The 14,577-nt window shown below is 40.6% G+C and overlaps 1 protein-coding gene across 1 annotated transcript in view; it reads right to left on the bottom strand.

Annotated features, from left to right (window-relative positions):
- mdga2a (MAM domain containing glycosylphosphatidylinositol anchor 2a) overlaps nt 1–14,577 on the bottom strand; it is a 220,922-nt gene that overhangs the window by 119,686 nt on the left and 86,659 nt on the right. The window contains exon 3 of the mRNA XM_067455178.1: nt 12,074–12,248. Coding sequence (XP_067311279.1) covers nt 12,074–12,248 — 175 coding nt within the window. The remainder of the gene's footprint in view (nt 1–12,073; nt 12,249–14,577) is intronic.

Raw genomic sequence — 14,577 nt, 5'->3', positions numbered from 1 at the left:
TAGCTGATTTTGTATCCTTTTCTTTCCAAGCTGCTACGAGATTGAAGGCACAATTTGTCGAATTGCTTAATGAGCCAAAAACGACCTAAATTAAGAAAGAAGCCCATAAAAGAAATGAACTTTACTGGAGCGCAACTCATACAGTCGCCTATTTATTACGGTCCAGGATAGACATAAATTTCTTTTAGCACTTAACTCATTAAACACCAGCTAAAATGAGTGCATGTTATTGAGATTCGATGCACTGGTAATACTTTACAAAAATGTTCTATATTTTAACAATTGTTAATGCAGTATCTAACATATAACAAAGAACAATGAACATACATCATTAAACATCAGTAATCTGTGCTAAATTCTACAAATAATAATACATTTCAACATTCATTTTAACACTTCAAATTATATAAATTAACAGTAGTTAATGTATTATGAAAAGATAAATTAACAATGGTACACATTTTAATTAATATTAATCTGATTTTGCATTAATAAATGCTGTAAAATTGTTGTTTATTGTTTGTTCATGCATTAACAAAAGATAAACTGAACCGATGCAAAGTGTAAAAAGTGTTAACTGAAATCTCTGTATTAATACATAAAGATCCAAACAGTATTCACCTCTTTTCATTTTTATAAAATCTGTGCAATCTGTGTTTCAGATCAAAGCCAAGCCTTGCGTTAGTATCATTAATTTTTTGTTTAGTATTTTAGTTTAAAAAAAAGAAAGAAAAGTAAATTAATACAATTTGAAAACATCAGTAAATATTACTTTTTCATTTATCCTTTTTGCAGAAACTTTTATACAAAGTGACTTGGTTTACATTTTAGGTATACATTTTTTTTCATGCATTATCTGGGAATTGAAACTATGACCTTGGTGATGCAAGCATGCTCTAATGTTTGAGCTAAGGTGCAAAAAAGTCTCAGGTTATGCATTAAATCATGGCTCCCTGTGGGGAGAGCGAGACACTGCATCCAATGATGACGCTTTGGGGAACGCCTCCAGCGTGACTGTGTGGAATGTGCTCTGACTTAAAGAGGTAAAGACAAACCGCATGCCTCATAAGCCATAGAAATAGGAACAGATTGTCTTTTTAGAGGCCGGGCAGCCCTTCTTAGGAGGCCCGAAGCACACCAGCAGTTTATTAGTTTACCAAGTGGTGCTTCCACAAAGATCTACCACTTAATATTGCGTGGAAGGCCACTATGGAGTTCTTGAAGGAACTCCAGCACTGAAGCCACTGGGTAGTTAACTGGGTCCAACCTATGTTCTCTTCACCATAAAGTAAATCCTCCCCACTTTAAGGTGTACAGTTTCCTTGTGGAGGCGGCTCTAAAATTGAGAATGGCCTCTACCACCTTGGTGGAGAGACCTGTATTTAGGAACTGATCCCCCTTCAGGGGCCAGAAACAAAGCTTCTACATTTCTGGTCTCTTTCTCTTTCTAGAACTCCCAGGAGCAGAGTGATTGGGGTAAAGGCGTACAGATGCGGCCCCAGAGGAGCAAACAGAGCGGACAGTGAGTCGTCTCTTGAGAGACAAACAGATTCTCCATTCCCCGGCCTTCAGCCCCTGCCTGAACAGGACATCTGGTCCCAAATATAGGTGCCCAGAAATATACAGTGCTCTAAGAGATAGCAGTTTTCCCTGGGACTACAAGAGGATATAATGCACTAGTTTGCATAGAGGGAGCGACTTCAGACCCTCCTGATGGTTGCTATACGAGACCTCCGACATATTGCCTGTTCTTACTAGAACATGGTGGCCTCTTAGTCTGGAAGGAAGTGCCTTTATTTACATGCCTGGAGACATGATGCTCCTTCCACAGACCCGTGAGGAATGCTTCTGTCAACAATATTTTGCAATTACATGATGCCCCCAACACTGGGCCCTGGGAAAGGAACCAATGATTTTTCCACATGACTAAGGAACGAAGACATCGCACAATCTTGATCGTGTGAAACAGGTTGCCCCTCGAGGAAAACCTCCTCATCCTTAGCCACCACTGCAAGGGTCTGCCACAGCAGGCCAAAAGATATTGTGTTGTATGCAGCTGCCATTAGCCCCAAAAGTCCCTGAAACTGTTTTACAGTGATTAACTGGTCTAGCTGGATTCTGGTTACTTCCTCCAGAAATGACTCGATATGAACGGGATACAAGCATGCCTGCATCGTGACTGAGTGCCACACAACTCCTAGAAAAGTAGTTCTCTGTACCCGAGAAAGCGGTACTCTTCTTGGTGTTGAGTCTCATCCCCAAGCAATTTATGGGGTTAAGCATGACATCTCGATGCCGAGCCACCATCTCTTAGGCTAATATTAACCAGTCATCTATGTAGTTGAGAATATGAATGTCCTGAAGTCTCAGCTGCATCCACGCACTTTCTGAAAGTGTGAGGGGAGAATGCTAGGCTAAACAGAAGAACCTGAAAATGGTACACATCGCCCCCGAAAGCAAATATCCGGAACTTCCTGTATTGTGAAAGGATGGAAATACTGAAATACGCATCCTTCAGATCAGTCGTGACAAACCAATCTTTTGACTTGATTTGAGACATGATAAGTGGAATCCTCAACATCTTGAACTTGAATCTCCTTAGAGAACGGTTCATGGGATGCAGATCTATAATGGGACACCCCCCCCTATCTTTCTTTGGAACTATGAAGTACCGGCTGTAGAACCCGGCATTTTTCTTTTGGGGAGGAATATATTTTATGGCCCTCTTTGTAAGAAGAGATTGAACTTCTTGTTCCATAACCCGAGCCTACTCGGGGCCCATCACTGTGGAAAAAACCCTGATGAACCCGGGTGGATAACACACTAATTGAATTATGTACCCTTTGTCTACTGAGACACATTGGGTAGTGTTTTCCATGCTGCCAAATAATCTACTAGAGGAATCAGCCTCTCGAAACTGACCTTGGGTATATTTTTATGCGATTGCATTACAGGGAAACACCAAACAGATTTTTCTACAGGCCTCCCTGGGGAGGATGAACCCCTATGGCCACAGTGTTGTTGGGAAGGTTTGGGTTTGTTGGAGGCCCGACTCAGCACTTTAATAGCATTGAGCACCTCACCTTTGCCATAATCCAAGTCCCTGAGCAGGTCAGTCTATGCTTGCAAGATGTATATAATGTGTAAAGAATCACCTGCCTGACCTTCTTCCGTATACGCCTTGCCTACTAGCAAAGATGTCATACAGCATGGCTTGGTGGCCAGCATCTGGCCTTTAAGGGGCGACGCAGCGTCAGCAGAGAGATATGCAGCCAAAGTCTCTTTAACCCTGGGCATCCTCCCATAGCCATTCTCCTTGAGCCCCAAGATTGATGAATAATGATGGACCATGGGACTCGTTAGACACCGGGAGAATGGCTTCTTCCACGAGACACAATCTCCATAAGCTCCTCGTACTGCAGGGAAATGCTGTCAAGTTGCTAATATCGGCTTCAGTGCTAAATACCTCAGAGTTAGACAATTCCAACATCAAACTCTCATACTGGGCAGGAGAAGCCACAGTGTGGGCTTCAGAATCTCGAGTTTAAGCAGTGGTACTAGCGGGTGACAGCTAAGGAAAGGCAGAAGTCATCTTAAACTCCTCCACTAGTTCCATTTGTGAACCCCATGAATGAAGCTGCTGCGCTGCCTCAGCAGAGGTAGGACACAATTCGTGGGAAGTGCAAGCCTGGCTGCTCTCTTCAAACACAGCCAGGCCAGAGCGGAATGTTCTCAGAGAAAGTTCCTCATAATGTGCACAGCCAGCCCCCTCGAGAGCTGACCGTGCATGCTCCACTCCCAAGCAGCTAACACAAAGATTGTGTGTCCCCACCTGTGACATATATATAGAATTGGCATATATATATATATAGCTTAAATACCTAGGTTATTCCCTTCTGGGTGATTTGGAGATTTATAATTTGATCATAACTAGTTATGATTAATTATATATAATTAAATATTAATACCCATAATAACCTATTGAGCTAATTAAATGTATTATTATATGTATCCCAGTCATTATAGGCATCATGCAAAAAAAAAATAAAAAAATGTGCCCGGTGCAGATAAGCTGAATTGGTTTATAATAGTCAGTCAGTTGCTTACTCTCATGGCAAATAGCAGCACATTTAAAAGTATTTCCAATATTTTAGATCTAATATGGACCACATGCCCCTGGAACATACAACCATTAAAGGGTTACTTCAGCGATTAGCATATGGCTTTGTATCAGTAGAAACCCTCGAGCATATTTAAATAAATGTGCTTTCCCCCCTCATATCCCCCTGAGACAAGATATTGTCTCAGGGGGATATGAGGTATATATATTTCTGGAAAAATATGCATTTTATTTCTGGAAAAATTCCTCCTATGATGCAAATTGACAATGTTTGGCCAAAGGCTAAAGACTACAGCCAGCAGAGGGAGCCATTTCCGCATGTTTTGAGCCCGTGCATGGGGGATGGAGATCACACTCAGAGCTCAGCTCGCTGCTACAGGCACTCATTTAAACAGAGCTATGGTGAGCAATATAAGTGTTTTAACTTCTTAAATTAATTTCTATGAAAGTTAAGCTTGCAAAGGCATGAACTGAAACGCGCCAGACTGAACTCGCGTTGTGAATGTAGTCGCGAGTGTAGTCGGGATTACTTCAGCTCTCATCACGAGAGCTCATCAGCTCATTTATCTGACTCCTGCAGTTAGTGCTGTGCTGTGATACTCGCGCGGTGACTCACTCATTATATTGAACAGACATGTTCAGTTTTTAATTTTAGTGTCTTCTCCAACTCAGTCACAGTAATCAAGTTGGTGGCTTTGGGAATGGCCTCACAGGGCAGGGAAGCATTCTGGGAATTGTAGTCTTTCATCCCATGAGACAAAAATACATTTTCTGTCTTTTCTCAGTCTAGAAGGCACCAAATTTAAAAAAATAATTTCACATTTCTACTACATTGATGACCCAGTTTAAATACAGATTCATCTTCCCAGCGCTGAAGTACCCCTTCAACAGCAAACATAACGTCTAAACATAGTGATGGACCACTCAGGCAACTGTATTTTGGCTCTTGAATGGCGAGTATTTTTACAACTGTAATTTTTTCAAGAACCACAGTAATTACAGTGCTTGAGTGAGGAGCCATGTGTTCTTACATGTGCTTTTGCACTCAAAGAAAAAAACCTTCATTCACTTATTTTTTGAGAACTCTCAGCAATCAGTTAACTTTGCCTTTCAACATCTTTCTTTCTCCTGCTTTCAAACATTAATCAACCTGCCCGATAACAATTTGACAAGACAGAATTTGTAGGACTCATTTCCTTCATGCCAGGTTATATTTTTAATACTCAACCATAAATTCATACAGTGAAAGTCAATGGAGTCCAGAAAAAAAAAAAAAACTATTATATGAACAAAAACATCTAAAACATTCTTCAAAATATCTTATTTTATGTATCACAGAACAAGAATACACACAGGTTTGGAATGAAATGAGGGCTAGTAAATGATAACATAATTGTCCTTTTTGGGCGTTAAACGTGCCCTAGAAGTAGTTGAAACAATATTTTAAATTGTTCTCTGATATCTACATATAGGGTATGTGACTTATTTAAAAGTTCTAATTGTCCAGATATGGTTTTACAGGTCCATTTACAACCCCAGAAATTGTCCCTATAGGATGTAATGCTCTGTTTTCGCCTTATTTGGAAGGGTCATGAATATTAATGTAGAGTTCGGCTCTGATTGGCTGTTTCACTGCGCAGCTCGGTTCAATAACAGAAACACATCTACCATATCCTGTCAATCATGGAGAGATAATGCATCCAACCTTATGTTTGATCCTGTTTCTGACGGAGATAAAGATTTTGAGGAACAACCAATTGTTTTGAAATTGGAAATGGACGCTTTTGAGTGGTAAGTTTAGTCTTTATTTTCAAGACCTGCAAAACTTAACGTCAGTATTATAACGTCAGCCTACATGTGAACCTGCAAATAACATTACACGTTAACTCATATCGTCAGCAGTAACAACTTTGATTTTAGCATTTTATAAACATTTTAATCACTGTAATGCGTCACTGTTTGATTTTACAATGATAGCTTCTTCACTTTGAATCACAAACTCTAAACAGCGAACTGGGTAACGTTAGAACATATATTTACATTTGAACATTTTTTAAAAATGTAACACGTAACTTGACCAACACTGGTAATAAATATCGAAATTTATGTACAAACGCTTGTCTGTTCTACTCATTTCAACTTACTTGTGAAAACTGGTAAAAAAAAAAAAAAAAATCTATGACTTATAGCAACTTTTTTTTTTACAGTAACGCAAATAGTTACTTTCCCTGGTAACAAGTTACTTTTATTATAGTTGAGTAATTTAGTCATTTAGTTACTAACTCAGTTACTTTTTGGAACAGGTAGTGAGTAACTATAACTAATTACTTTTTTAAAGTAAGGTTACCAACACTGTTCATGAGGTTCTCATTGAAATAACATTTAGTTAAATTTCATTAGATCTATTAAAAAAAAAGTTCATAAAACATTTAGAGAGCAAAAAAGCTTTGTCCTTTGTGGCAAGCAGCGGGGCGAGGGGCCGCGAGAGCGGGGCGACGGTGAGTGGTAATGAGCACCAGCTGCGCGACTCACCGGTCTCGTCTCGTGGCCGAGTGACGGGAGCATAAAGAAGGAGAAGTGAAGGCAGCGCGAAGGCATCCTCCAAAGGAGGAGCGAAGGCAGCGAAAGACGAGAGAGGACCAGGCCTGGAATTTATGTTATGTTTTGTTTACGTTCTGTTGTGTGTGTGCGGGCAGTCGTCCGTGAGGGGCTGCCCGCGTTTTATTATGTGTGTGTGCGCGGGCAGTCATCCATGAGGGGCTGCCCACGGTTTACTTTCGTTTTGTTTATTTATTTAGAATTAAAGTTTGTTAAACGTTCGCTGGTTCCCGCCTCCTTACTTCCAAGCTAAGAATGTCGTTACATCCTTATTTCATGGGATCCATGCTTTAAAGCTGTTTTATAGACTTTAGTTTAACGTTAGGCCAGTTTTATTTAAATGTAATAGATCATGGTAGTCACGAGTAAAACCATGCTCCTCATTACCACGGCTATATGGTTTCTAAAATATATACAACATATATAATAAACTATTATATTTGCTATTAAAAAAAGTTGTAAACACCTGTAGAAAATATGAAAACTCTATAAAAGTGATTTATATTCCGCAATATTAATTTAAGTAATAATAGCAAAATATTTTATAAATACGTTTCCTACAAAGCACCATATTTCTTCACTGTTAGTAGCTGCCAGGTAAATTGTGGTTGTGCTACAGTGACAAGTTTCTAATTGTGTGTATTGCCGTTTTCCACTTTACCTCATCATGAACACATGCTCGTGGCTGTTTTTAGCTGATTTACCACAGAACCTGTAATGTTCCCATTTCACGCGTTTGTAATGTTCCCATATCACATGATTGTATAAAACTAAATTCGGAGTCAAAGTGCCGTTCATAGAGCAGCATAAACACAGCTTACTTTCGTCAGCGGCTGCGCTGTGCAAATATTCGCCTTTCCATGTACTAAAAAAAAAAATGTTTTTGTTGTTGAAAAAAGCACCTAATATGGAGAGGAGGTCTCTCTCGCTTTGGCCTGTCAATTCAGAAGACAAACTAATGGGGCGCTGTCGCTGCATGATGGGCCAGTCAGTGGCGAGAAATACATAAAATAAATAACAAATCAGCCCCAAAGTGTGTCGGCCCACTGGGAAAATGCCCGGTATGCCAGACTACCAGTCCAGCCCTGGAAAATAGCATGAATCAAATCTTGTTATTTATATGAATAATCTACCGAGAGCGATGAAAGGACACTCTTTATAATGTTCAAATCTGTCAATCCCACATATATCTGCAGTGCACACTTGCCTAAACTGCCTTTGGAATGACGCTGCTCTAGTAATTACGCTCAACAGAAGCTCTTACTGTATTCATGTTGTGTGTTTGCAGTTAGCTGTGGTTAAAGCATTTTTATGAGAGAAATAACGTTGCAAAGTTCACTCATGTTTATTCAGAGCTTTCAGATACAAACAAAATAAACGTGTGCTCACAGCGCTCTCAGCAACTCCGTACAATAACACTTTCTCAGCAATCTTTCTCCAGCTCTCCATCTCTCTGGCTGGCAGTGCTGCAGCTGCTGCTCGTGCCTGACTAAACCACGCCCCCTCCGCCACATAATCTCATTTCAAATGAAAAGATGTCAGCCAATCACAATAGTGGGTGTTTTCAATGAAGTCTCACAACAGACACACCCCTTGAAACAGAGCATTCAAGCCAGGGGGCTAATATCAGTATAGAAAAAATGCCTTTTATTTCTAAATTATGACCATTTTTGATGTAAAAACCATACTAACAATATAAGTACACCTCAGGAAATATTATAACATAATAAAAAATCCATGCCATGGGACCTTTAATTATTATTATTTTTTTTAAATGGATTCAAGGTTTCAATTGACCACTTTAGAACAAAGTCTTGACCGCTTTAAACTAATGACTAGTGAGTGCTGCCACACTTAGACACAACATGGGCACTCCGAATCGAAATACCCAGTTGTTTATCGGCAGTGTGTTGGCTGTTCTTTATCAATGACATGTGTCTAGGCTTTGATCACTGCATCAGGAGTAGCATGTCTCTGATCGATAAAAGCGAGTGCCCACCAGCAAATAGTCCACCGTGAAGCTGGAATAAAAATGACAAGCTGAGGCCTGTTCTCTAATTCAAGGGTAATGACTTGCTCCTCATTGTCTCCCTACGGCAATGCTGCCTGCCATCGTCCATCGCTCCTTCTATTCATCTCTCTGTGCTACCGTAAATCACTTTACAACATCTATGGCTCCTCCGTGTCTGTAGGGAACAGAGGCAACACACAACTCCCTTTTTGACAGGTTGTGATAGCTTTTGATGGTTCCGATAGCAGAGGAGTAAACCTTTGAAACTTGGAAAAAATTCAGGAGCTAGCTTACTGACAATGATGTCTCTTTGAAGAATAATCCTCATTTTCATTTCACTCATTCATTAAACCTCTCATTTTACGCATTTCGTTACATTTTCAAAGGCATGCATTTGATTTCAACAAGTCTACAGTTGCCAAAACTTCAATGAGAAGTGCCTTTAAGTCGATAATGAGCCCATGTGGCATCTCTAAGAAAATAAAAGTGTTCACAGAATGATGACGTGTGCAACACTCTTTGAAAGAGACCTAGATGAGATATGCTCTTATGAGTCACATAAAAAAACCTCACTGTCTGGCTTTTGATGGTCTAAGAAATGTGCTAGACAAGAAATACATGAAATAATACATGCTCCATTAGAGCCCTGGAGCCGTAGTCACAAAACATTTTAAGGCTAAAAGTAGCTCCTAACTTGCTGATTTAGGAGAAAGTCCTAAAAAAATAATAGGCGTGTCAGTCCTAATTTTAGGACTCCGGAGTATTTTACGAAGCATTTTAGTGCTAAAACCAGCTCCTAAATCTATGAAAAGAGGTAGAGGTAGTCAAGAGGACTCTGAAGTCACTAAGACCGAATCACAAACAATCCTAAAATGGCTGTTGCCTTGCCGGCAATCCGCCTCTACAGTCTGCCCAAAGACGCTGTATACCATTGAGGCAATAGACGATGGAGCCTTGGGTGCTGAGCCTTTTTTACCTTATAAATGCCATACATATTTTGAGTTAGATTTTAATCTGTGATGACATAACATATATTTAAATTTGTTTACAGGCAATGTGCAATGAATGACTGAGAATAAAACATTGCAGTAAAGATGAAAATGTCCTATTGTCTGCACTGATAGCCTTGTGGGCAGCTTGGGTGACCCGAGTTCAAGATCTTTCTTGATCCCATGCCCCCATCGCTTCCTGTCTACTCACTGTCCTATCGTAATAAAATGGCCAAAATGGCAAAAAATACATCTTTAATGAATAAATAAAAAAATTCTGTCCTATTACCTGTGGCAGTTGTTTCTCAAGTTCACATTTGCAAATGATCGAACAGAGTAAAAGATTAAAATAAGCGCATTTGGCGTGCTGTCCGAGGGGTTGCTCTGAGTTCGGAATAAAGCCCAAACCCTGAATAAACCCCTATATCCCTAGCTGGGAATCGGAACAGGTTGGCGGATGGATGCAGAAAACTTGAGGTAATTGAACAGCTGAACATATACTTATTTAATTAATGACACTTAGCCAACATTTTTAAATATCTGAATATGGCAATATGACACCTCAAACTAAAATTATATATCTATGATTAAATCACTCACAGAAACCCATCCTGCATTAGCCAATCACTGTGTGCATTTTTAGTAAGCGTGTTGACATCAACCATAGCAACGAGGCCAACCCCACCCTTTCTCTTAGCTTAAGAGAAAAGCTTCTCTGTATTCCTTACTGAAGTTGGCCTCAGCAGATTTGAGAATAGGTTTTAAGAACAAACTCTTACTTAAGAATTTTTTATGCTATTTAAGAGATCTCCTAGTGGTAAGATAAAATGTTTTGTGAATTCTGCCCCTGATAATGTAAGTTTGACCATATCAGAAGTAATTCATTTCAAACATAAACCGGTAAAGAAACATAAAAAGGTTTCCATATCACCAGGATACACCTTCATATTTAATTTTTCATAATTATATCATATAAATATTATATTCATTTAAATATTGTATGTATATAATTGTATATTAATTATTATCATTTTAATTATTATCAAAATATATCATATATATAATACAGTGGAAGAAAAAAGTGACTAAACAATCTGTTAAAATTGTACATATAAAGCAAAGCTATAGAAGTGCCCTGTTGGTGTGAAGCTGATGGATATAACCTTAGATTATTAGCAATAAAGTAACATTTATTTTATTAGTGGTACTGTATTGTTTCCTTAAGTACTTCCTTGTGTCATTGTCCAGTCATTAACATATTTTGTTATTGTGTCTGTATCATTAAATGACACCATAAGTGGATAAATTACTTTTTTAGTAGCTATTTAGCAGATGCTTTTATTCAGTGACCTACTGTACACTTATTTTAGGGACATTCATTGCTCAAGGGCACAAACGTTTTGGCTAATGGCTAGCTCCTTAAGAGGCTGAGATTTAGTCACTTTAACACCCTGTTTTGTTAGCGAATATTGTGCCAAAGTAGGCATGTAAAATATGCTTGGAATTTGTGCAACTGTCTCACATAAAGCAGCTAGTGAGAGACGCATTAACGCTTAGAAAATGTTCTGGCCCATTATAAACAATGCTGGAAGGTCATTCAGCCATGATAAATTATTTAGATTACTGTGCCTAACATTTATTATTTTTTTCCAGAGAAATGGTTTTGAATAATGGGTGCTCATAATAGTTTAACAAGCAAAGGATAAAAAAAAATACCCATTTTGTCCTGGATTTTTTCATAATCATGAAAAAAGTAAACAGAAGAACACATTAAAAACATTTTTTTTTTTGACAAGCTTAAAGGTATATAAGTTATATATATATATATATATATATATATATATATATATATATATATATACATATATATATATACATATATATATATATATATATATATATATATATATATATATATATATATATAATTATATATATACATATATATATATATATATATATATATATATATATATATATAATTATCTCAATTATAATTACATATAAATAAATATATAACTTGATAATGCATTTTTCTGCAATGCTAAAATTATTTTTTTCTAGCAAGTTATTAGCTTATAAAATGTAATGTTACAATATAAAATCAACAGTATAATACAGCAAACACTTTTGCTTATAAGTGTGTCATATGCTTATAAGTGCGTCCAACTGATTATGTGATTTGTAACTTAAGGATTTAAGTGAAGAGCTGAATGAAGGTTGAGTATGCGCCTGAAAAGCTAAAGAGAGATGCGGGCACAGTCAGCAAAGGCTAATACCAAGCTATCGTTGACTTGCAAGAGTGTGTCAAGTGTGTGGTATTCTGCCGACGGGTGGATGAGCTTGTTAACTCACAGTAGACATCCACTCGGATGGATTTGATGGCGGGAGTGCCGAGTCCGTTCTCAGCCTTACAGTAATAACGGCCGCCCTGGTGCCTCTGGATGCGGGTTATGCGCAGTGTCTCGTTGAATACGCTGGAGTCCTGGAAGCGGTCAGTAGCACTGCCTGCTGTCTTGGTCCATCGTATCTGACATGAAACAAAGAGAGAGAAACAAAAATAACGTCAGCTTAAAAAGAGAATCCTGAGCTAGTGGTTTTAAGCAGTGTGTTTATCAATACTAAATTCAATGATGAAGTAATTGTTTCAGTATTAGCTATAACAACAATGGTCGAATAGATTTAGTTCAAATTATGCTAAAATTGGCATCTTCAGGATTGCCCTTATGCATATTCCAGTAGATTTTGTACATTCTAGAAAAAAGGCAATGTCTAAATTGTCTGAAGATTGGCTCTTTTAACCAGTCTTAGTCAAACGCCTTAATGAGTGTGGCGATTTTCCTATTTATTTTTCTGTGGTTCGGTGGGCAGTGGTTTATCTCCTCCTCCTTGTCTGTCTCTGGTGAAGCAAATTGGTCCCTATATCCTCAAACATGGTAAATAATGATAAAAAAGACAAAAGTATAATGTTGTTTAGTAATGGTGCAACAATAGAGTTAGTCCACGGTTCAATATATACCTCGTTTCCCTTTCATTTGGTCACGTTCGACGTACGTCAGAACTGAACCGACGAATTGGGATCTGAACTCAGAGACCTATCCACTTCGAGTGTATAAAAACGAGCCAATCAAAGATTGGCATGTGATCCGCACATTCCACGCTCCGCCCCGCAGCGCGGGTATAAATAGAAAGTGGAATGGCAGATCAATGCTTTCAACTTCGGAGCCGAACAGTACATTGCTGTTGCCACGAAGAGTGTTTAGAATTGAGTCTTGGAGAGAGGAAGGAACTGCCAGTGCGGGTGTTACAGCGCTTCTCAGCGAGAGACCGATCCCTTGTTGCAATCGATTGCATTCAAACAAAAGAGCTTTTGTTGTTGGTTCGCTGGGCGTTTCCTTTGAGTGTCACACGCAGGCTTGCACTGTGGACTGCGTGCTGACCGCGGTCATCTCCCTGAGTGCTTCAGCACAAACTAAAAGAGCAGTTTTCCATCCTAAAAGAGCAACTTTTAGGAGCAAAAGAGAACGTCTTTTTCAAGATGTCATTCAAACCGTGCATTCCTGGAATGCAACTGTTTCCTGTCCTCATTGACGGCCACGATCGCATGTGAGATTGCGATCGTGGGTGATTCATGTTCTCGCAGAAGAACATGGTCACGTCGGCGCGTTGTTCGTCTCACCCTTTCTCATAAAAGGCTCGGTGGTTGTCACAGCAACCGGCGCGCGTCAGTCGGTGCTCTAGATGCGCGGCCGAGACTATGAAACCTCAGATGGGGTCGAGTCCCTTCGCCTATCCCCCGATCTAGTTCATATTCTGGTGTTACTGGAAAAAGGGCTACTTTGGCTGATAAGCGCTGGTGGCCTGAGGATTACAGTGGGAATTCCCCGCCGGGTAAACCCCTTCGGGCCCCCACTCCTCTATCGCATCAAAAGCATGCTGAGACTCTGTTCGTGGGTGGTACGGATTCTCTCATGGGAACATGACCACGTCAGGGCATTGTTCGCCTTGCCTTCTTCATTGAGGCTTGAGCGTTCAGTGTGCTGTGTGCCGTTCTGACGGCCACGTTCACTGTCTCACATGCCTGCTGGTAGTGAGAGATGGAATCGCTGATCCTAGAAAGGGTCTTAGCGTTTCATTTTTTGCTCTGGCAGAGGGCAGATGTCAATTGCTGCATCGGAGAGAGGGAAATATGGAGTGCCAAAAGGGCCAAAAATTGTTTTCCCTCTCTCACTGCCCTCTGCCCTGCACGCACGAGGGTAGTCCCAGCCCAGGGGTTGTGCAGGAACTGCGTGCAGTGTTGGACCTCGCCCTAGGGGCGATGAAAATCACTGCACGCTCCCTGGGTCAGGCGATGTCCACACTAGTGGTCCAGGATCAGGGGGCTAACCCGGCAGATATGCGTAAGGAAGGCCTGTCTGTCGGGCTGGCCTCCTCAGCGACGCCATCGAGAACTTTGCCCAGCAGTTCTTGGTGGCCCAGAAGCAGACGGAGGCGTTGCACCAGGGTGCCGACGACGAGCTGCTCGGTCGTCGGTCGTCGGTCGCGGCGCCTCTGCCGGCTTGTCGCCGAGGGCATCCCCTCCTGCGTCCGCTTCCACCCTGCTAGAGCCGAGCAGCAGCCTCCACTGGAGGAGCAGGGTGCCGGGCGCGAGGGAGGCGCCCAACCCGTCCAGGGCCCCGCTAACCGGCAGGCAAGCGCAAGGGGACGCTGCCCTGAGACGGACAGGCTGGGGAGAACAGGAGCTGCTCGGGGGGAGGTGATATTCGTATCCCTCCCCCACCCCCCCGGAGGAGGACCGGGGGGCCCTGACTGGTTAACGTTCTGCCACTGGCTCTCCGGAGTCCAGCGGTACCCACATA

The sequence above is a fragment of the Pseudorasbora parva genome, chromosome 10, assembly GCF_024679245.1.
Source record: "Pseudorasbora parva isolate DD20220531a chromosome 10, ASM2467924v1, whole genome shotgun sequence".
Classification (NCBI taxonomy): Eukaryota; Metazoa; Chordata; class Actinopteri; order Cypriniformes; family Gobionidae; genus Pseudorasbora; species Pseudorasbora parva.
This window is presented reverse-complemented; position numbering and strand designations above follow the sequence as displayed.